Source organism: Nelusetta ayraudi, unplaced genomic scaffold (assembly GCF_046127955.1).
Source record: "Nelusetta ayraudi isolate G7.1 ecotype Tasmania unplaced genomic scaffold, CSIRO-AGI_Nayr_v1 ptg000190l, whole genome shotgun sequence".
NCBI lineage: Eukaryota > Metazoa > Chordata > Actinopteri > Tetraodontiformes > Monacanthidae > Nelusetta > Nelusetta ayraudi.
The window spans coordinates 13156-36392 of NW_027466239.1; the positions used below are offsets into that span (position 1 = coordinate 13156).

At 48.8% G+C, this 23237-nt stretch overlaps 3 protein-coding genes and 1 pseudogene across 13 annotated transcripts in view; 2 read left to right on the plus strand and 2 right to left on the minus strand.

Moving 5' to 3' along the window:
• Positions 1-785: 785 nt before the first annotated feature.
• On the minus strand, positions 786-5359 carry LOC142881298 (NACHT, LRR and PYD domains-containing protein 12-like). Its single transcript, XM_076015487.1, has 5 exons — positions 4544-5359; positions 3582-3761; positions 2808-2981; positions 1576-1752; positions 786-1190 (listed from the first exon to the last, which is right to left on the minus strand). The coding sequence occupies exons 1-5, from the start codon at positions 5236-5238 to the stop codon at positions 1184-1186; spliced, it is 1233 nt and encodes a 410-aa protein (XP_075871602.1). The 5' UTR covers positions 5239-5359; the 3' UTR covers positions 786-1183.
• LOC142881297 (NLR family CARD domain-containing protein 3-like) overlaps positions 5349-23237 on the minus strand; it is a 160242-nt gene continuing 142353 nt past the window's right edge. Inside the window, exons 1-5 of one of the 8 annotated variants that reach the window (XM_076015479.1) lie at positions 9498-9724; positions 8072-8221; positions 6985-7105; positions 6567-6642; positions 5349-6367 (exon numbers count right to left, since the gene is read on the minus strand). In XM_076015479.1, coding sequence (XP_075871594.1) covers positions 5370-6367; positions 6567-6642; positions 6985-7105; positions 8072-8202 — 1326 coding nt within the window. In that variant the 5' untranslated portion in view covers positions 8203-8221; positions 9498-9724 and the 3' untranslated portion in view covers positions 5349-5369. Of the gene's footprint in view, positions 6368-6558; positions 6643-6984; positions 7106-8071; positions 8222-8389; positions 9187-9209; positions 9725-23237 lie in introns of those variants that run through there. The other 7 variants (XM_076015480.1, XM_076015481.1, XM_076015478.1 and 4 more) reach the window with 7 other exon arrangements.
• Positions 10778-12310, plus strand: LOC142881285 (C-C chemokine receptor type 3-like; annotated as a pseudogene).
• Positions 14745-23237, plus strand: part of LOC142881292 (contactin-associated protein-like 2) — a 38517-nt gene continuing 30024 nt past the window's right edge. For 3 of the 4 annotated variants that reach the window (XM_076015465.1, XM_076015467.1, XM_076015469.1), the window contains exons 1-8: positions 14745-15276; positions 18402-18512; positions 19568-19761; positions 19878-20025; positions 20256-20459; positions 21223-21407; positions 22285-22428; positions 22952-23207. In XM_076015465.1, the coding sequence (XP_075871580.1) occupies positions 15165-15276; positions 18402-18512; positions 19568-19761; positions 19878-20025; positions 20256-20459; positions 21223-21407; positions 22285-22428; positions 22952-23207 (1354 nt within the window). In that variant the 5' untranslated portion in view covers positions 14745-15164. The remainder of the gene's footprint in view (positions 15277-18401; positions 18513-19567; positions 19762-19877; positions 20026-20255; positions 20460-21222; positions 21408-22284; positions 22429-22951; positions 23208-23237) is intronic. The other variant, XM_076015468.1, reaches the window with a different exon arrangement.

Consider the following 23237-nt stretch of genomic DNA (forward strand, 5'->3'; position numbering starts at 1 on the left):
CACGCGCTTGTCAGAAACCTACTTCCGGTGCCTTGTTGTGCAGCTGACGAACTACAAAACACACACAGCGGTGAAACACAGTGACGAACAGAAAATAATGATCATAAAGAATAGTGTGTGTGTGTGTGTGTGTGTGTGTGTGTGTGTGTCCTGGGCTGAACTTCCAGCTGAGGGTGCAGCGAGCGAAGGTGCAATGGCGCCATCTGCTGGTCTCACTGGAGCCCTGTGTGTGTGCATGTGACCGCCTCCGTCCACCCAGCCATGACCTGCGGGGGTCATGACCTGCGGGGTGATGGTCAGGTTTAGGGTGGCGGTCAGGTTTAGGATCAGGACTCGACGTTGGCCTTGACAAAGGACAGTAGTGACCTCGTCACTGCTGAGCTCCACTCAGTTTGTTCAAACACTGGGTTTGTTTTTACCTAACCCTGATGGAGCCTTGCTATGAGTGGAACTGTGACACACGAGAAGGCTTTGGGGGGGGGGGGGGGGGGGTAGCGGAGCAGCAGCAGATGGATGCAGTGTTTTGTTGAGCCACCTCATAGGAGGAGACAATGTATCCTGGGATATCATGGAGAAAACATGTTGCTAGAATGTCAATGGAACCAAGTCAGTGTCTGTGAGGCCCCACCAGGGTGTTGAGCTACTAGAACCATCCAGAACCATCCAGAACCACCCAGAACCACCAGGTGTTGAGCTACTAGAACCATCCAGAACCATCCAGAACCACCCAGAACCACCAGGGTGTTGAGCGCTTTATTGCAATGACTCTGAAAACACTGAGACACCTGAGTCAAATGATACAAGTGTTGGTGAAGATGCCACATTTCACAGCACATTGAAGCTACTGACAGATCTACATACACATCAATCTACCTAAACATGCAAATATAAGCAGGTGGAGATTTAATGATGCTGCTCAAGAACAAAGGTGCATTAAACATTGATGGACTGATATGGGTACATATGCTTGCAGTGTCCATATGTGGCACTGCAAGCTCCACCAGTGGCTTCTGGGACATCTCTCCCAGTAACCGCAGCAGCTGGTAGGGAGAAGCAGTCCGCCAGCCACCAGGCTCCACTGGGGTCAAAGGTCGTGCCAGCTTGCTGTTTAGCTCCACTGGTTGTAGTTCTGTCAGCCACCACTAGATGGAGCTCTCCTCTTCACTCTCCTCCTCATCCTCCCTCAATATCTGCATAGAGAAGAAGAGACAGCAGGAGTCAGGACTCACGGTCCTTGAAGGCATCATCACAGAGACGTTGACTGTTGATGGAGATGATGGAGTGACTGGTGAGAAGAAGCAGACTCTCAGTCACATGTCAAGTGTGGAATATATGAAGGTCATGTGACCATGGAGTGTTGGACTGATACTGAGGCCTGATGAAGATGAACTGATCAATAATTGAGTGGTGAACTGAGAGAAGAAGCAGTTTGGCAGCAGATGTTGGATGAATGAGGAGCAGCTGGACGTCACCATCCTCCTCTCACACTGTGACTGGGAACACTGGACCTCTGCTGTGGGATCAACTGGCTTTGGTGCTGGAACCATCATCCACTGCTTCCAAACCAGTACTGACCTCACACTCTGCAGTTGATAGTCTCTGCTGTGGACAAGATCCATCAGTGGCTTCACTGATGATTCCTTCAGCTGTTGGTTCCATCTCAGGTCCAGGTGTCTGAGGTGGGAGGGGTTGGACTTCAGAGCTGAGAGCAGCCAATCACAGCTGAGCTCTGACAACCTGAAGTTCTTCAACCTGAATAGAGAATAAATGATGGTGTGAGTGGAATTTTAATCACGATCTGAAATTAAAAATATTAATGTCTATAACACTGTAATGTCCATTAAACCAATCAGAAGCACAACAATAATACTGAAATAATGAATCACCACAATAAAATATTTGATATCAACCTGTTTAGTCATGTGACCACTGATCAGCTGTTCACAATGTTGGAATTCATGGATTCATTTTGCCTCAAAGGTTCAGTGTGTAAAATCAGTGCAGAGTTATTGCTGAAGGCTTCATATACAACCATCAATATAGTTTGAAGTCTTTGATTAGTAGAAAATAAAAGTCCTCTGCTTTTCCTGCCGTTAGAACGCTTCTTTCTAGAAACAGACAGAAGGTCAAAGGTCGTGGCCATCTTGCACCGCCATGTTTGTAGGCAGCTGGTTGGGAAGATGAGTTTGAGAGACAGTTTCATATTGATGGTTGGAGGCTGGAATCCTCTAATAAAGCAAATGCTGAGAACAAATGGTTATTAAGTGACTGAAATGCAGTGGAATCTTTTCTGCATCTTGCTCATCAATACTGAACTGACTGAGATGATAGAACCTGCATTGACCCTTGACCTTCTGCTGAGTCCAGCTGGATCTATCTACAGTATCTAAGTGCTCATACAGGTGGCTAATGCTAGCGCTAGCTGAAGATCATGCTAGCACTGGACTGTCTGCTGTGACTATGACTGATTGTGATGCTAATAGATGGTTGTAATATTTGTATTGATGGAACTTTATCATTATACAGAGAACTAGACACCTTTGCTGTCAACTACATCCTTTATGATGCTGGAAGGCCACCGTAGTTCACTGGCAAGAAGGGGAGAGGGAGGGAGGGCCAGCAAGTAAGCACTGCAATCTGAAATCTGACCACTAGGTGGCAGGATTTTACACACCTTTAAACCCAGTATCACTCATTTCAAACACAAAGCAGTGACTGCAAATTGAATTTCCAACAGCAGTGAAGTGAAAATCATGACAACAATAACAAGAGTGATACAAGTTGTAGAGTGAAGAGGGTGAACTGACCTCAGAGTCTCCAGTTTACAGTCTGGACTCTGCAGAAAACCACTCAGCACCTTCACTCCTGAATCCTGCAGCTGGTTGAAACTCAGGTCCAGGAGTCTGAGGTGGGAGGGGTTGGACTTCAGAGCTGAGAGCAGCCAATCACAGCTGAGCTCTGACAAATCGCACCTCTCCAACCTGAATAGAGAATGAATCTTTGATTTCTTCCATGGTGTAAATGTCATATTCAGAGTCATTTCTCCCTGTTGATGATCCAGATGTGCAGCTGTTGGGATCACTGAGTCATTCCCTCAAAGGAGTCATTGTGCCAGTGTGTTGTCAACACAATAACAACAGCAGTGTGTCAGTCAGTGTGCAGCCAATCAGCAGTGAAGATGGAAAATAATCAGTGAGTCCTTTGTGTGCTTGTGGCTGTTTTCAGTCATCAGAGTCTCGTTACAAGTCAAACACATTCAAAGGACAAGATGAAGAAATACTGCTGCACTATTAATCTGCCTCTAATATTTCTTCACAGGATCTTCTGCTCAGTCATGTGGCCTTCATCACCAATCAACAACTTCCATTGAGCTCCAAAGTGACTGGAGACATTTTCCACACTTTCTTCCACCATCCAAAGTCTTTTCTGGCTGCAGATTGTTGACATGAAAATATCAACAACATCCACTTTGTCTAGATGAGTCTTTAATATCTGCTTCAAAGTCTTCACACTGAGCAGCGTTACACACCAGTTGTCATCTGCTGACACACACTGTCCACCAGTAGAAAGCAGGAACTGACCTGAGAACTTCCAGTCTGCACTTTGGACTCTGCAGTCCAGCACAGAGCAGCTTCACTCCAGGATCCTTCAGGGTGGTACTCAGGTCCAGCAGTATGAGGTGGGAGGGGCTGGACTGCAGAGCTGAAGACACCACTGCACACTGAACCTCTGAGAGTTCACTGAATGAAAGAGAGCCGTACCTTCCAAAACAAATGTGCACATTCTAAAGACTCACAACAACAAAAACATAACAACTATGTGAAGGAAAAAGCAGCAGGCTGAAGCCCAAGCTGATTCTTGCCTCTCCTATACAGTCCATAAGTTTAGCTGGAATAATTAGTCAGACAAAATCAAAAAGGAAAAAAAGAGAAACGCAACTCAACAAAATATGTTTGACATTATTCTTCATCATTGACTCACAATTCAATCATTTATCCTCATCATCATCAAGTATTTTGCCCTTCAAGATTTTTTCAACTCAACAAAGAAGCACACATTTTCAAATGGTCACTGATCCCATTCCAAAATGGAACTCCCAAAAAAGAAAGACATCTATATTTAACAATACTTCTCACCTTCCATCATTCAAAGACACTCAACCCTCTGAACATGGATTGATTTTCTCTCACTTTAAAAAACTTAGAATACTGAGCGCAAGATTTTCATTCTTTCCTGGAAATAGTATTTCTAATGTTTTCAAGTCCACTATATCTATGAATTGGAAGATCTTTGACTCTATCAATCATTGATTTGTGCTTTAGGGAACTTTATTGATTATTCTGACAACTCTTTTCTGGAGTTGAATTATTATTACAACTATTTAACCAGGTTTGTCCCTTTGAGATCCAAGATCTCTTTTACAAGAGAGACCTGGCCAAGAATGACATGAGTTTACACACACACACACACACACACACACACACACACACACACACACACACACACACACACACACACACACACACACACAGTGTTTACTTACTCGAAACGTATCACAGCCTTCCTGCAGTTCCTCACAGCTGGAATCAGTCTCAAGCTTCCCTGCGTGGTTGTGTTGTACTTGATGAGGTCCAACTCCTCCAGAACCTCCTCTGACATCTGCAGCATGTAGGCCAGAGCTGAACACTGGATGGCTGAGAGTTCCTTCTTTGATCTGTTCTCTGACTGCAGGAACTCTTGAACCTCCTGATGCACTGACTGATCCTTCACCTCCAGCAGACAGTGGAAGATGTTGATGCTTCTGTCAGGAGAAACACCACCAGTGTTCATCTCCTTCAGGTTGTTGATGACCTTCTGTAAGGTTCCTGGATGGTTGTCAGTGAGACCCTGCTGGCCTCCTAAGAGTCTCTGGTTGGATTCCAGACTGAGTCCATGGAGAAAGCGAACAAACAAGTCCAGGTGACCGTTTGGACTCTTCAGGGATTTCTCCATCATCCTCTTCAGGAACTCATCCAGGGATTCTCTAGATTGAACATCTTCTGTCCTCTTCCTCTTGGTGTGACAGTGGAAGCTGTAGACTGCAGCCAGAAACTCCTGGACGCTCAGATGAACGAAGCAGTAGACGGTTTTGTGGAAGATCACACTCTCTCTTCTGAAGATCTCTGTACAAACTCCTGAGTACACAGAGGCGTCAGTCACACTGAGACCACACTTCTCCAGGTCTTCACTGTAGAACATGATGTTTCCACTCTCCAGATGTTCAAATGCCAGCTGGCCCAGCTTCAGAAGAAGCTCCCTGTCAGCCTCTGTCAGCTCCTGTGGACCTCCTCCATACTTGTGCTGCTTCCTCTTGGAAGCAGCACAAGTACTCACACTTCCTGCTGGACCAGCAGGAAGTGTGAGTACATGTCAGTCAGGGTCTTGGGCAGCTCTCCTCTCTGCTCTGAGCTCAACATGCTCTCCAGAACTGTGGCAGTGATCCAGCAGAAGACCGGGATCTGACACATGATGTGGAGGCTCCTGGACGCCTTGATGTGGGAGATGATCCTGCTGGACACATCTCCTCTATCTCTGAACCTCCTCCTGAAATACTCCTCCTTCTGGTCATCGGTGAAGCCTCGTACTTCTGTCAGCCTGTCCACAAATGACGGAGGGATGTGATTTGCTGCTGCAGGTCTGGAAGTTATCCACAGCAGAGCCGAGGGAAGCAGATCTCCTCTGATCAGGTTTGTTAGCAGGACGCTGACTGACTTCTTCTGAGTGACGTCAGTCACCACCTGGTTGTCCTCAAAGTCCAGAGCCAGTCTGCTTTCATCCAGGCCGTCCAAGATGAAGAGAAGTTTGCAGACATGCAGCTGCTCTGCTGTGAGCTTCTCTAACGTTGGATGGAAAACATGGAGCAGCTCCAGAAGACTGTAGTGCTGCTCTTTGACCAAGTTGAGCTCCCTGAATGAGAGAGGAAGCACCAGATGAAGGTCCTGGTTCTCCAGGCCCTGGGCCCAGTCCAGAGTGAACTTCTGCACTGAGAAGGTTTTTCCAACCCCAGCGACGCCGTTGGTCAGCACCACTCTGACTCTGAGTCTCTGCTGCTCAGGTGAGGCTTCAAAGATCTGGCTGCACCTGATTGGACGCTCGTGGAGGCTCTCCTTGGTCTTCTTGGTCTTCTTGGTCTCCAGCTGCCTGACGTCATGCTCTCTGTTGACCTCCTCACTCAGTCCCTCAGTGGTGTAGACCTCAGTGTAGATGCTGTTGAGGAGGGTTTGACTTCCTGCTTCTTGACCTTCAGTCACATGTTCACATCTCCTCTCCAGACTGATCTTCTGCTGCTGTAGAAGCTGTAGAAGCTCCTGCAGACCATCATCAGCCTCTGGAGCAGAGAAAAGGTTGGAGAAGAAAACATCAGTGTGACAGTGTGAGCATCATTTTCTCTCCACAACTTTTCAGCTGCTGTGGTGAAGCTGCTGTGTGACTGTTTGCTCTCAACGTCCCTCAGTGAATCTTCTCACTGGAGGTCCTGACATGATCTCTGAGGGAGAAGTGAAGGAGGTGCAGGTGGACAGTCTTACTGGGATCAGTCTGGCTGTGACTGGCAGGTTGCAGTGCTGCTCCACACCCACCACTCTTCTTCCTCCTCTTCCTCCTTTCTTTCTTGAAATTCTTCATTTTGTCGTTGACATGAACTTTATTTTAATCTTTGGCTCTAAATCAGCTCTAATTCCCATGATGCTCTGCTCCCAGTCTGCCCAGTAGAAATGATTTCATCAGCTCTGCTCAGTTTTGAAGTCAACACTGGGTTGTGTTTCTCTCCAGTGATGCTAGTTTGGCTTTGGACTGAACTGGATTTCAACACTTTGGAATGTGAAGGAGCTGCAGTGTCAACACTGACGTCACTGGATCCAGCTTCACACACACACACACACACACACACACACACACACACACACACACACACACACACACACACACACACACACAGTGTTCTTACTGTGTCTCAGGAGGTCCAGGTTCATTACTGAAGTCTGGATCTTGATCTTTGGACCTGTCACTCTTTAGAGACTCCCAGCTGGACCCTGGAGACTCTGCTCTCTTTGTCTTGTATTGAACTCTGCAAAACAAACATTGATGTCTGTGTTTAAAATTAGGGCTGGGAAAGTGGAAAGGCGTTATTATCTCGTTAACTCATTTATTTATAAATGCCGACAATTATTTTATCACACATTTATTTATTTTATTTTATTCTTTATTCAAGCATAAAAAGAAGGACTAAAAAAAATAAAAGGATTCAATAGCCTGTGCGCCTGGGATGGCTTGGTGTGGTGGGGTGGGGGTCGGAGGTCATTGTGATAAAGAATAAAGTAAATAAAAAAGAACCTTGAAGCCAGACTGGATTTATTTTTGCATGCGCGTCAACAATTACTCCTTCGTTTAGCCCACCACAACTTCTTTATTTATCGATCGCCAGTTAGCCGCAATACGTGCTTTTATTTTGTAAAAGTGTGTTGCTGGCTGCTGCGGAACCAGAAAAGAAAAGACTTTGTTCATATGGTAGAACATGAAAATAAAAGTGCACTATACACTTCTTTTAAATATTGGATTTTGCGTACATTGTGATTAATCGTGGGAAATCATGCGATTAATTGCGATTAAAATTTTTAATCGTTGCCCAGGCCTAATTATTAGATGACATATTCATCTATCAAATGTATATTTTCTATCTGCTGTGGTTGACACCTGGTGGGCTCTGGTGGAGCAGTGACTCTGTGGAACTGGCCCTTTGTTTCTCAGCAGACAGAGAAAGTGGAGTCACATTGCACTGAACTTTGGATTGAAATTCATCTCAGTGGAGTTGAGCTGCACTTTATGACAGAGCATTAAACATTCCTGCCACTGCATAAAGTTCAGTCTCAGAAGGTCTTTGCTGCATTTCAACATGATGAATGTGACCGTGTCAAATATTCTCTTCTCTTGACCACTGACAACAACATCTGACACCTTTTCACCTTCTGAGGAATTTATCACTGTCAAATCAAACTAGAATTAGACTGAGAAACAAGGACATTAGTGTTCTTACTGTCTTCCAGAGGCTACAGCTTCATTACTGAAGTTTAGAGGTTCAGCCATGATGCAGTCACTCTTCAGAGACACCCCACTGGACCCTGGAGACTTTGCTCTGTCCTCCTCTTCCTCCACTGGAAGACTCATCTTGAGTCATGGAGTCAGTCTGAGGTGAAACATCAAGTGTGACAGTGAGTTGAGAACCCAGTGAGTTCCACTTCAGACAGAGAGAACAGGAAGAAACACTGAGTTCCCAGTGGGATCAAGCACACACACGACTGCTGGTGTCCACTCACATCACATTTCATGAGTTCTTCACTCAGTGACGACTCACCTGCTGCTGCTGCTGCTGCGTCGCCTCACAATGGAGCCTGACACAAAACAACTCTGACTTCTCTTCCTGCTTCTGCTGCTCCTCATTTTATGAATAATGTAATTGAAAATAAGTATTCTTGTGTGATTCTTTCATTCTGTTTAGCAGATGTTATATGATCACTACCAGCGCTAATCTGTTAGTTTCATAGTAAAGCCATGTGGTCATCATGTAGTGGCCACAAGTAGTGCACATGACGCCCAGGAGTCCATGCCTATAGTTACCCTTGTATGAGTCCTTTGTCATCTGCTACACACGTGCACATCGTATTCACCTTGTTGTATGTGCTGCCACTCGTGTGCTCATCCATCGTGCCTTGTCACAACTATGAGGTCTTTTGTTGTGGCAGCTCATGATTCCCCTGTGCAGGACATGAGCTGTAAATGTGTTCCGCTACTCTTTTATTCTCTGTTCTGTCTCCTCTCATCCTCCCCTCCCTTCTCCTTATCCTCTCCCCTCCCGGTCCAAGGTATAAAGGACCTTCATCTTCCTTATCTCTTTGCACTCGCACTCGCATTCACTTGAGCTCCTGCACTTGTTGCATCTGTTCTGCTGTTTGTACTGTGCCTGTGCCTCGGAGCTCCGATCATTTATTCCTCTTCATTAAATTGCTCATTGACTCAGTATTTCTGCATCGGTATCTTTACTCTTTTCCACAACAATACGAAGGCCAAAGTCCAACAATACTGACTCTCACTGGCACACCCATACGCTAAGCACACACACACACACACACACACACACACACACACACACACACACACACACACAGTGTTCTTACCCTGTCTCAGGAGGTCCAGGTTCATTACTGAAGTTGTAAGGAAGATCTTTGGAGTGGTGACTCTTCAGAGACACACAGCTGAACCCTGGAGACGCTGCTGCTCCGTCCTCCTCTTCCTCCACTCGAACACTCATCTTGAGCTGGAGGTCAAACAGGAAGTGAGGCAGTGAGCTCAGAACACTCTGACTTCCACTTGGGAGCGAGAGAACAGGAAGAAATCAACCAGACTGAAGTCACATTGTTGACTAGCGTCACACTGAATGAGTTGTTCAGTCAGTCAGGACTCACCTGCTGCTGCTGCTGCTGCGCTTCAAAATGGATCCTGACACAGCACAATTTTCACTTCAGGCTTCTTTTCCTGTTTATGCTGCTCACTGTGGATCCTCCCATCCAGCCGCCTCAACTGCTCCCACATTTCCAGGAAGTCACATGATGCTCTGTGTGTGTGTGTGTATGTGTGTGAGAGAGAGAGAGAGAGAGAGAGAGAGAGAGAGAGAGAGAGTGAGAGAGAGAGACAAACAGATAGAAAGTGTGAGAGAGTGAGAGAAAGAGAGAGAGAGAAAAAGTGAGAGAGAGAGAGAGAGAGGCAGAGGGGGAGAGAGTGAGAGAGTGAGAGAGAGAGAGAGACAAACAGAGAGAAAGAGAGAGTGAGACAAACAGAGAGAGAGAGAGAGAAAGTGAGAGAGAGAGAGAGAGACAGAGAGAGAGAAAGTGGGAGAGAGAGTGAGACAAACAGAGAGAGAGACAGAGAGAGACAGAGAGAGAAAGTGAGAGAGAGAGAGAGAGTGCATACGTGTGTGTGTGTGTGTGTGTGTGTGTGTGTGTGTGTGTGTGTGTGTGTGTGTGTGTTCTTCTTTTGACACTATCTGGCAGTTTGCTCCCCATTCTAGGGAGCATTAGCGCCACCTACGGTCTGTAACCTTGAAGACAATCAAAAGGTGCTCCTATTAATTGTGTGTTGTGTAGAAAGTCAATGCAATGCTTGGAGACTTCCTTCAGCTCCACTCTTCAGTAGATTTTCTCAATCAAAGGCCACATGGAGCCTCTCCTCTCCTGCCCACATCTTCCACACATTCAACTGCTCCACACTGTTCACACTTCGCATCCACATGCTGGACTCCTGTCTGGAGAGTCTGAGCCTCGCTGTTGTCTCAATCTGGATTAATTGATTTTCAGCATTATTATTATGTCGACATAGTTTTTCTATTGGCTGGAAATGTCTTGTTGCCAGGCAGAAAGATCAACTCCCCAGTATGATACAACTGATGCTTGCATTGTGGCTACAAACGAAACCAAACAAGCAAAAACTGCTCTGGTGAAGGATGTGAAAATGTCCCGTTGGCAACTTTCAGTTCTGCTTCTGGAGCAGCGGAGGGAAAAAAAAAAAAAGGAACTGAAATCCAGTCGACAAGAATGCCGTGAATTTCTTTGAAAGGCTGGACTTTCTTACGACCCGGTTTTCTTGCGTCCACAACGTGTCCTTCTTCCTCCCTTTGGATTTCCTTTGAACGGAACACACTGAGACTTACCATCTGGAACGTGTCTTCCACAGGTCCGGTACCCGGGTCATGGACTACGAGGAGTACGACGAGGAGTACTCGGTCTTCCAGCGGCTTCTCAACGACACCGCCAACACCTCCGAGCCGGGTTACGTGGTCGGCGACCCGGTCCGGCTGTGTCCCAGGACCGGCGTCAACCACTTTGGCGCCAGGATCATCCCGGTCTTCTACTGCGTCAACTTCCTGCTCAGCTCCCTCGGCAACGGCTCGGTGCTCTTCGTCATCTACAAGTACGAGAAGCTCAACAGCGCCACCAACGTCTTCCTCCTGAACCTGGTCCTGTCCAACGTCCTCTTCGCCTCCAGCCTCCCCTTCTGGGCCGCCTACTACCTCTCGGAGTGGATCTTCGGCGAGGCGCTGTGCAAGCTGGTCAGCGCCGCCTACTCTGTCGGCTTCTGCAGCTCCGTCCTCTTCCTGGCGCTCATGACGCTGGACCGCTACCTGGCCGTGGTGCACGCGGTCCCGGCCGCCAAGAGCAGGAGGAGGGCGTACGCCGTGGCGGGAACGCTGGCGGTCTGGCTGCTCAGCGTGGCGGCCAGCGCCAAGGAGTTTGTCCTGCAGACGGTGTGGGAGAGTCGGTTCGACGGGCTGATGTGCGAGGAGGCCGGGTACCCCGAGAGCACCGTGCGGCGCTGGCGCCTGGTGGCCTACTACCAGCAGTTCCTGCTCTTCTTCCTGTCAAGCTCATCTTCGTCACCGTCTTCACCTTTTTCCTCTGCTGGACGCCCTACAACGTGGTGGTCTTCCTGCGCGCCCTCGAGCTCTCCGGCCCCGGCCGGGGGGGGGGAGGCTCGTCGTGCGCCGCCTCGGAGGCCACGGACTATGTGCTGTACGTGACGCGGAACGTGGCCTACGTGTACTGTTGCGTCAGTCCCGTGTTTTACACGTTTGTGGACAAGAAGTTCCAGAGCCACTTGAGAAAGCTGCTGGCCAGGAAGCTACCGTGCCTCCACAAGCACATGAGCCTCAGCAGCCAGAGCACCAGGACCACGTCCCAGAGGACCGCACACTCTGTCTACTAGTGCCCGTCTCACACACACACACACACACACACACACACACACACACACACACACACACACAGCCAGTTGTTCCCACCTAGACAGCAAGCGCTGTATATCTAGAAAACCATACTAGCAGTTCATGGACTGAGTCTCAATCCAGGGTCTGCATCCTTGGGAGGACGCTTCATCCGTCCGAAGGACGCGTCCTCCGTCTGAAGGACGCGTCCTCCGTCTGAAGGAAGCGTCCTCCGTCTGAAGGAAGCGTCCTCCCAAGGACCCGGCCCAGAAGGACCGACCCATACCCCGCCTCCCCGGTAACCTCACGGGACGGTCTCGCCTTCGACGTACTTCCTGGTTGCGTCACCGCCGTTCCCTCCTGCTGGCCAACCCCGGAAGTGAGGTTTTCATAGTATCAAACTAACCATTGGTTGGTTGGATGTTCAAATCAGTAAAAACCCTGCGTTAAAAACTGAAGATTTGATGTGAAACTTCAATACTTAAATCTACACGTGGTGTCTTTGCCAGTAGATGGCGCTAATTTCAGCCGACTTCCCAGGATCCCAGGATGCTTTGCAGCAGCAGCATGCAAAGCATCCTGGGATACAAGAGGAGGTGAAGGATAGTAGCGGTGCAGCCTTGGTGCTAACAGTAGGACGCATTTGGAGCGTCCTTCTGACTATTGGGAAGTGGGAGGAGCCTTCGCCCCGTGCGATGACGCAACTTCCTTTCAAAATGCAGCCTTCCAAGGATGCAGAGCCTGGACTGAGACTCGGCCATGGACTGCTGGTGACGTACGGGGGTCACGTGACCCGTTCACTGACCAGTGAACATGGCGCGTTACGATTGGACGGAGGAGGAGGACTTTTTATCTTTGTCATCAAAGGGGAAAACAGAACGAGCATTGTTGACAGCAAACACTCCAAAACAAACAAAAGCAGAAGGAGATTTTAACGAGATTCCGGCCTGGTGCGTTCACACCACCCAGTGGGAAAAACACCTGCAAGTTGCAGTTTGCAGGTTTCAAACAGCGAGAATAAATCATCGCAAGGAGACAAGGTCGCGCAGCACGTGACCAAAAACCCATCGGCCGGTGCGATGGTGCGTGATTGAAGCGGGTCAACATCAGGCTGCCGATTAAACCAGTCAACGCGAGTAACGTGTTGAACGACGCCTCACTTTTTTCTTTTCCTGTATTATTTTTAATTCCGACGAGTTCCGCAACATTTTAGTCTCCCCGCCCTCGACTCCCCCTTTTTTTCAATTCAAGTCTCTCTCCCTCTCTCTCTCTCTCCCTCCCTCTCTCTCTCTCTCCCTCTCTCTCTCCCTCTCTCTCTCTCCCTCCCTCTCTGTCTCTCTCCCCTCTCCCTCTCTGTCTCTCTCCCTCTCTCTCTCTCTCTCTCCCTCCCTCTCTGTCTCTCTCCCCTCTCTCTCTCTTAAGTTGAATGCAATGAAATGCAAAACATGAAATTTTCCAGATTCTACCTTGATGCAATAATGTGGTGCTGTGTGGAGGATGTGGAGGAAACGCAGCTGTTCTGTGTGTTGTGTGTAAACACGGTGATCATAAAGTCATGTTCAAAGTCTCGTTGTGGCCTCTTCCTGTTGTTTGGAATCGTGACTGGCAACCCGTCGGTGCCGCCTGGCAACCCAAACCCAGTGCGGAGGAGCAAGGGGGGAGGGGCAACATCACCCCAAGCCTGAAGGAGGCGCTGGAACGCAGCGGCTGACACCCGGTCGCACACCTGGGATTCACTGCTGCAGAGGAGGAGGAGGAGGAGCGTCCAATCAAAAGAAACACACGACTGTGACAAACTTGGAAAACTCTCTCTCTCTCTCTCTCTCTCTCTCTCTCACTCTCTCCCTCTCTCTCTTCCTCTCTCTCTCTCAGACCCTTGTTGTAACAGTGTTGTGCGTCGTGTATGACTGATCATGATGCCCGTTGCACAACACAGACTCAAGGGCACACTGCCCCCTAGTGGGGAGATGAACTACTGCAATTAGAAATACCTCTGGCTCGTGTGTGCTGGAAGTGCATCATGGGGATGTAGAAAGCGTGTTCCAACAAAATACTCTGGGAGGTTCTAGGAGGTTCTGGGTGGTTCTGGGTGCTTCCAGGAGGTTCTATAGGAGGTTCTAAGAACCCTGGTTGGGCTTCAGAGACTCTGACTTGGTTGCAGCTTTGATTCATTTTCCATTGACATTCCAGCAACCCATCCAGAACTCTGCTGCCTGCCTCCTCACTCACACCTGCTCCAGGGAGGACATCAGCCCCTCCCCCAACAGCTCCACTGGCTCCACCCACTTCAAACTCCTCCTCCTCCTCCTCACCTACCGGTCCCTCCAGAACCTGGCCCCTCCTGACCTCTCTGACCTCCTCCAACACCTCCTCACACCCGTCACCTGCCCCAAGCCGTAGACTCTGAGGGACTGCCGCTGCCCCCCCCCCCACACACACACTATGGAACTCACTGGCCATCAGGACCCAGCGCTTCTCAGAAGCCACCTGGTCAACCTGGCCTCTGCTTCATCCTTTTTCAATGTGAAGCCTCTTTGAGGGTCCAAAAATATTATTATTATTATTATTATTATTATTATTATCTAAGGTGAAGGAGCCAATCAGCTCATGTTTGCCTCCTCTGCAACGTCATGTGTGTATTATTTCATCGAGGAGGAAACGTTGTTGTCTGTTGTTCAATAAAGCTCAAAATGATTTAACAATGTTTTTTTGTTACTATTTAATATTATGATGCAATAGTTGAGAATATATATATATTTTTTGAAATGGTTACTTCGTTTTTACATGTTTATATCCATCCATCCTCCTCCTCCTCCTCTTCTTCAGTTCAGACTCTATTGTTCTTGCAATCATTTTCTATTCCTTCCTCTTTTTTCTTTCTTGCAGCTCAGTGTTTCTCTGCGGTTCATCTTCTCATCTTTGTCCTGGCTGTGGACAAAGATGTCCACAGCCCCCCCCCCCGCGGGCCCCGTATTGAGGACCGTACCAAATGCAGTGCAGGGTGGGGGTGGGCTTGTCCGGTGCACCCGCCGCTCGCTCGCGCCCGCCCGTTTGTTTTGTCTGTCTGTCTTGAAGGAGCTCCTGGAGGAGAAACACTGAGGCCGCCGCGTTCCATCCACGGCCTCGTGCGGCAGCTAGGACATTAAAACAGCTTCAGCAGGAGCTGCTCGGTGAGCAGAAGATCTGACAGCAGGAGGAGCAGGAGCAGGAGGAGGAGGAGCAGGAACAGCAGGAGGAGGAGGAGGAACAATGCGCAGAAGGTGAAGCCCCAGCAGGAGGAGAGCGGGCCGTGCTGTGGTCACGTGAACAATAGGCGTCCAGGAGAACCCAGGAGAGCTTTGATTTGAATGTAGCGGACGACCGCTGTGGTGCAAAGATGTTGAGTGGGACCGAGTCGCTGCTGCCGCTGCTGCCGCCGCTGCTGCTGCTAATGGCAGGTAGCATCGCAAGCATCCGCACCGCAGCAGCATCATCATCATCAGGAGCACGTAAGACACACACACACACACACACACACACACACACACACACACACCTGTCTGTCTGTCTGTCTGTCTGTCTGTCTGTCTGTCTGTCTGTCTGTCCATCGGTTGAGCAGCCCACCAATAGCACAGCGCTGTAGCGGCCGTGTCAACTTTCAATCAGGACAATGTGATGGCAATACCCCTAGTTGGCCACTAGGGTGCAGCCCACCGGTGCGCAGCTGTCGCTCCGAGATGCCAAGATAGCCGCGTCTTGATGATGTTGACGAAACAAACCAGGCAGTTTGTTGCTGATTGGTTGTGTTTGAGGTCACGTGTTGTTCTTCTGTGATTTCTGTGAGTTTCAGTCCCGCTCCTCTATTGCTTGTGTTGGCTGCTGACCTCCCACATTAGGGGGCGATAGAGGGATTCATCATCATTATTATTATTATTATTATTATTATTATTATTATTATTATTATTATTATTATTATCATTTAGCCAAATTAAAAACTGGGATGTTTTTGGGCTTTGGCATTAAAGTGCTGTATTTAAATTGGAGTTAAAGGTCATAAAAGAGATTTTTATTTATTTATTTATTTATTTTTAATGTAATGTCAGTAAATCCAACACGGTACATAAATCCCCATTCTGAAAGGTTTGTGATGTGTTGCATCCCTATGGAATGAATGCACACGCTTCCTGTTTAGTTTGACGGCCGATTGGCTGTCGTGACATCTTGGATTTTAGCTCTTTAATTTTTTTTTGCTTTCTAAAGTTGAATGTTGTGAATGTTATGGACGGCATGAACTCAGAGAGTGAGGGAATTTGGTGAACGTGTCTGTAGTTTAAACCTTCCTCTCTGCTGGATGAGACTCTCAGACGTAAAGAGAGAGAGAAGAGGTCTCGCCATCTGGTGGTGTTTTTGTGTAGCGGCCACACACACACACACACACACACACACACACACACACACACACACACACACACACACACACAGTCTTCATCGGCCCCTGAAGGTGCCACGCACGCTTGTTTTGTCATGCTGATGAGGCTCTTTTCCACATCCTGCTGCACCTGCTTCTCTTCCGTCACGTTCACGCCCTCTCTGTTGCCCCTCCCCCTCCCCCGCCCCCGCCCCAGCAGCAGCAGCAGCAGCAGCAGCAGCAGCAGCCTGCAGGACCTGCTCCTCAGTGAGCCAGCTCCAGGGTGAAGCCCAGGCTGCCTGGTTCACTGCTTATCGGGCCACTGCGTCCTGGCTAGCGGCTAACCTGCTAGCACCTGTCATTGAGCTGACATGGAAGTAGTTGTAGTTCATTACATTCATATATTATATCAAGTGTAAGCATGAGGTGATGCACTCAGACACAGCACGAGTCTGTGATATTCCTTGATTGACGGCCAGTAGAGGGCGCCGGGGAGACTGCTCGTCTTCCTCGGGGGGGCCTAAAACGAGACGAAGCACGACAAACTACATCACAACAAAAAGGTCCAGATGTCCCGTTAAGATCAAGCGTCGACGATCACTTCCTGGAGGAGGAGGAGCCTCAGGCTTCCAGTCCTGCGTGTTTGTTGTTGCTGGGAATGGATGAGGCCATCGTGTAGCGTCCACAAGATGTAACAGAGAAAGGAAGTCTAGGCAGAGATCAAAGCACATGGCATCAGACTGGTGATCAGTCACATGGTGGAGGCATCAGCTGTTTCTTTAGGAGTCCTTCAGTGACAGTTGGTGTTGTGTGCTAGAGGTGAGAGGCTACAATGAGGACAGTGTTTGAGTGCGTTTGTTCTTGGTGTTGGAGACATTAAGTGACCTGAACTCAACTCAACTCAACACAACACAACTGAACTCAACTGAACTCAACTCAACTCAACTCAACTCAACTCAACTCAACTCAACTCAACACTGAACTGAACTGAACTGAACTGAACACTGAACTGGCACTGCTGGTGTCATGGGTGTGTGTGTGTTAGTTGTGCTTTGCACATGGTTGAAGAAGTCCTCAGGTGAAAAGAATGTGATAATACTACGATGGAGTTTAACTTCCAGTGAGAACCAGGACTGACTAGCGTGCATATAGTCAGTACTAGTGCGTCCCTGGGTGGACCTAGTGACCAGCTCGGTTGATGACCAGTGCTGTGCTGGTACTACTGATCCTGGTTGTCCACTACCGGAGGAGGTAAAGCCTGGATAAACTGAGGAACCCAGGAGAAGTTCAACTCATGATCAAAGTCCTAGTTGTTCTACCACTGCTGCACAGAGAACCTTGACACCACCTCAGACTACTAGCAGTAATACCATGAGATATATCCAAGATACTTTGTACACTGAAGATTGTTGTAGTGTCTCAGAAGCCATGGCGTGGCAGAAGGAACAGAATCAATGTGTTTTGACACCTACAGTATTTATATTCTTTACAAATTTCAAACTTTATTTAGCAACTTTAAATGTCCCATAACCCTGAAAATGTGTTTTTTTTCTCTTCTTTTTCATCTCAGCACTTGTATATTGTTTAGCTGTGAGTTTTCCTCTCTGGCTGCTTTGTTCCAGGCAGCAGGGCCTCATCATTCACCCATGACCTTGGGAGAAAGACCCAAGTCAGTAGAACCAGTGTCTGTTGAACCAGTGTCTGTAGAACCAGAGTCTGTAGAACCAGTGTCAATAGAACCAGTGTCTGTAGAACCAGAGTTAGCAGAACCAGTGTCTGCAGAACCAGTGTCTGTAGAACCAGAGTTTGCGGAACCAGTGTCAGTAGAACCAGTTTCTGCAGAACCAGTGTAAGTAGAACCAGTGTTAGCAGAACCAGTGTCTGTAGAACCAGAGTCAGTAGAACCAGTGTCAATAGAACCAGTGTCTGCAGAACCAGTGTCAATAGAACCAGTGTCAGTAGAACCAGTGTCAGTAGAACCAGTGTCTGCAGAACCAGTATCCTTCCATCATCCGAACCCCTCCCCAATCCCAGCCCTCTGCTGCAGCTCCTTCCTGGGTTCTGCCTATGACTGCAGCATTGTTCTCTGACTGTGTAGTAGATGGGAGAAGGCTGCAGAAGGTTGAGTTCTAGATCTCCAGATAACGTTGCATCTGTTTGTTCCTCACTCTGACGGCACAGAACACCTTTAACTCCTCTCGTCTCCTGTCGCTCTCCTTTGTTCAGGAAGGTGTGAGGACAGCTTGGCGACTCCTCTCCCCTACAGCTCCTTCACCGGCTCCTCGCTGCTGGCCCACGGCTACGGAGCCGGCTTTGCCAAGCTGGCTCGACAACAAGGTACGCCGCGTCAGGACCAGGCCGCGGAACGTTTGGGGCTTTGTTGACACGCAGTCGTTGCGTAAACATGATTGTATTTTCACGTGTTTATGTCACTGTTATTTCAACAATATAAGATCAATGAGCAAATAGAATATTCTGTTAGAATTTTATGAGGTTTAATTTTTTCCCCCTGCTTGCTTGTTTATGTTTATGTTAAAAAAACAAAAAACAAATACTCGACGGCTGCATCTGAAATAAGTATTTCAGGAATCATAAAATTAAAGAGTCACATTTCTGCAAAGAATTTCTGGTCCTATTCTGGCACATTGAGATCACTGTGATCTAAACTACCAGTGTTTTGAAAGCATTACCGTGATTGGCTGGCAAGGTCTGAGGGTAAAAACTGGAAAGGTCTGAACCTGCGTGACGAAAACAGAGCAAGTGGCTTCCTGGAACGGTCAACAGGTAGAAGTGATGATCAGACGAGGCAGGACTAGCCAGGCTGGACTAGCAAAACTGGTCTAGCAAAACTGGACTAGCAAGGCCCGGCTTAAATAGTCCCATTGTCTAGAGTCAGGTGAGTCAACGACATGGCGGGAAAATCACAGACAGGACCCAAATAAGGAGGTGCTTGAAGTCACATGGTGACAGAAACCATAGGCAGCGACACTGTCTGACAGGTAGGGGGAGCCACAAACACGGTTCCAGGTATGGACCCTGACGACGAGGGAGAATGTCATCATCCGCAGTGTTTAGATACAGATCAGCAGCGTACCGCTTTGGTTCTAAAGAGGGAAATGGTATCTTTTACTGGCTGGCTGGCTGGCTGGCTGGCTGGAGAACTGCTGGAGTCCAGCAAAGTTCAGCAGCAAGCCTGCAGAGAAATAGCAGCAGTCCACACTGGTAAGAGTTGCAGCCATGATGCCAGCGGTAGAGAAGTGCAGTGCACTGCAGAGTGTTTGCACTGCAACTTGTGTCAGTGGTGGAAGCAGCTGACGGAGGTCCAGCCTGTCCAGTCCGTCCCCCTTCCTGGATCACGATAACATGCCAGGCTTGCTGCTCCTGATCTGCAGGTGCTGGCGGCTGGTCGCCCCTGGACACGGACCGCCACCAGTGGCTCCAAGTGGACCTGGGCTCCCGGAAGCACGTGGTGGCCGTGGCCACGCAGGGCCGCTACGGCAGCTCTGACTGGACCAGCAAGTACCAGATCCTCTACAGCGACTCGCAGAAGAACTGGAGGCCGTATCTCCAGGACGGGAACGCATGGGTACGTCAGGGTCTACGTCCCGGGGGGGTTGCAGTGCAGGCCTGCGGACAGCGATGGGCGTCGCCGTCACACCGGGAGCACCGAGCATTGACGTGTGAGTGTTTTCTCTTGCGCAGGTGTTTGAGGGCAACGCAAACAGCGAGGGCGTGGTCCGCAACCAGCTGAAGCACACCATCCTCACCCGCTACGTCCGCTTGGTCCCAGTGGACTGGTCCGCCAGAGGACGCATCGGAGTGCGTCTGGAGCTGTACGGCTGCTCGTACTGTGAGTAGCGGTTGACAAGGGATGCCGGTTTGATTCCCCAACACCCCTGGCCTTGCTCATTGTGACCTGGAAGAGGCGCTTCTACCTGAAAGTATCTCTGAACCTTCTCCAAAAACAGCAGCGCTGAAGTTCAAACCTCTTGCCAGCGTCACGGTCAGAGCCCCCCCCCCCCAGTGGCCACACACTGCCAGCACCCCTCAGTGTATTTCCACCTCTGCTCCATTCTCCAGGGGCAGACGTGATCAGCTTCGACGGCTACGGGGTGATTCCCTACCGCTTCAGGAGCAAGAAGCTGAAGATGCTGAAGGACGCCATCACTCTCAAGTTCAGGACCACCTCCAGGGACGGGGTTTTGCTCCACGGAGAGGGGCAGCAGGGAGATTACATTTCACTGGAGCTCCGGAGGGCGCGGCTTAAGCTCAGCATCAACTTAGGCAGGCAATATTGAAATACTGCATGGCAGAAATATCACATTTCCTTCAGTGGTGGCGCTGTGACGCCCCGGAGGTCCCCATGACTGACTGTTCTGTTGTTGTAGCATAATCCAGAGTAATAATAATAATTAGGGATACACTGATACCTGAGTATAATATTAGTATGGAATATGGTAGGAATGAGGTCATTACACATTGGAAAATGACTTCTTCCCCACAGATGTTCTGTTGTTGGGACGTTGATCAGCTTGTTGTTCTCCAGATCGTGTGATCGTCACCATTTTCATACGGCTGCTATCGGTGTTGTGGTATCAGCACGTATTGTACGAGTATGAGTAGAGTACTGACCCTGGCTGTGTCTAAATCCAGGCTCTGCATCCTTCCAAGGCTGAATTTGAAGGCCAGTTGCGTCCTAGCACTGCATGAAGGCTTGTTCAGATTCCCAATAGTCAGAAGGACGCTCCAAATGCATACTGGGAATGCGTCCTACTGTTAGCCCATTCCAAGGCACCACGTATAAATTTAAGTATTGAAGTTTCACATAAAATATTCCGTTTTTAATGCAGGGTTTTTACTGATTTGAACATCCAACGCCATCGTTAGATGGTGAACCAATGGTTAGCTTGATGCTATGAAAACCTCACTTCCGGGGTTGGCCAGCAGGAAGGGAACTAACCCTAGGGAACCTGATACTGGTATCGGTGCATCCATAATAATAACAATAATAATAGTGATGATGATGATGATGATGATGTCTCTCCAGGCAGCAACCAGCACGGCTCCATTCAGGGCCACACCACTGTGACCAGTGGGAGCCTGCTGGACGACGACCACTGGCACTCGGTGGTCATCGAGCGCTACCGCAGGAACGTCAACTTCACTCTGGACCACCACACTCAGCACTTCAGGACCAACGGTGAATTTGACCACCTGGACCTGGACTACGAGGTGGGTGGTCTGCCCCAGTGGTCTCCTCCAGTGAGGCGAGAGCTCGCCACGTGTAGCAACAGTAGATACTTGACAACGCCGTGTTGGCTGGGTTTGGACAGAGTCGTTTTCACTGAAAGAAGCCAAGTTCTCATCGTATAGAATGAATCGGATTCATTGAGCTGAATGATAGAAATCCCAGATGAGTCTGACTTCAATAAGAACAAATTGCCCTGACGCGTATTGAACTGAAAAGTTACATTAAAAAGAGAGGAAGGCCACAAATTAAAATGAGAGTTTGACACAAACACCAGGTTAAAACTGAACCCAGGCCACTCAAACCACCGTGGCTCAGGAGCTGGAGCGGGTTGTCCAAGGACCAAGAGGTTGGCGGTTCAAATCCCCCGCTCCGTCCTAGTCCGTCTCTGCGTCCTAGGGCAAGACACTCAACCCTAAATTGCTCCCAGTGGGGCTCAGCAGCGCCACCCGTTGGTGTGTGTGTGAATGTGTGAGTGAATGGGTGAATGAGAGGCCACTGTAAAGCTCTTTGGGGAACCGTGAAGGTACTGGAAAAGCTCGAAATGAGTGCAGTGCATTTAAAACAAGACTGGCTGAGCCTCTTCAGGAAACAAAACCAAGACTGAAGGAAACATTGTTGAAATTGTTGACTGGTTTGGATTCACGTAGGATTCGTAGATATTTTCAGACAGCATCACAATTGCAAAAAATAGTGGAAATGAAAAAGTGTGTGTGTGTGTGTGTGTGTGTGTGTGTGTGTTGGTTTTGCGGATTATGAGGACATTTTACGGGTTTGCGTGCCGACAGTGCAGGGTCACCAGCCAGCTTTCACTTTGAACAGCTCCATTAACCCCTCCCCCCCACTGCTCTGTGTGTTCAGATCAGTTTTGGAGGACTTCCCATCTCGGCAAAGCCAAACACAGGAGGGAGAGGAAACTTTGTGGGCTGCATGGAAGGAATCACCTACAACGGAGAGAACATCACCAACTTGGTCCGCAAGAGGAAGGTGGACACCTCCAGCTTTGTAAGAACTCTTGTTTCTCTTTCACGTCCTTCTGCCTTTCGGGGGAGACGAAGCTCCGAAAAGGCCACGGGAAGAGAAAACGCACGACAGGGAGGAGATTTTTAAGTTTTCCTTTCCAGTTTTACCTTGAAAGTTTGTGAAAAAAGTCGAAATTTTGTGAAAAAAGTCGAAATTTCACAGATGAAGTTGACGTTAAAAAAGATGAAATTTCGTGAAAAACTTGAATAGAATTTCTATTTTCATTTTTTTCTCTCCTTGTGGCTCTCATCCGCTTCCATGGCAAACAGAACAGAGGTCGTCCCAATAACAAGGCTCACTAATGTGGGCGACCTTTCGACATTTCAAACTGTTGAATTTCTGTTTTGATGGTGCTTTGGTGGTATGACCAAAATATATACATAAGATCATTAGAAGAGGTATGAAGTTTCCCCTGATGAGGTCACGAAGGGGTCTGTGATTCTGTGAAATCTCCGGATGAAGACATGAAGACTCGAACGCCGGTTGTTTCTCTGTCCCAATCCAGCGCAACCTGACCTTCGCCTGCGCCGAGTCCAACTCCATGCCGGTCTTCTTCAACTCCACGTCCTTCCTGCAGCTGCCGGGCCAGAGTGACAGCGACACGCTGTCGGTCAGTTTGTCTTTCAGGACCTGGAACCCCAACGGGCTGCTGATGTTCACGGCTCTGGCCGAGGGCTGGGTGGAGGTGGGACTGACGGAGAGCAAGGTCACCGTCCTGGTCAACGTCACCCAGAAGAACACCCGCATCGACATCTCATCAGGTGGGGAGCCGTCGACAGACAGACAGCACC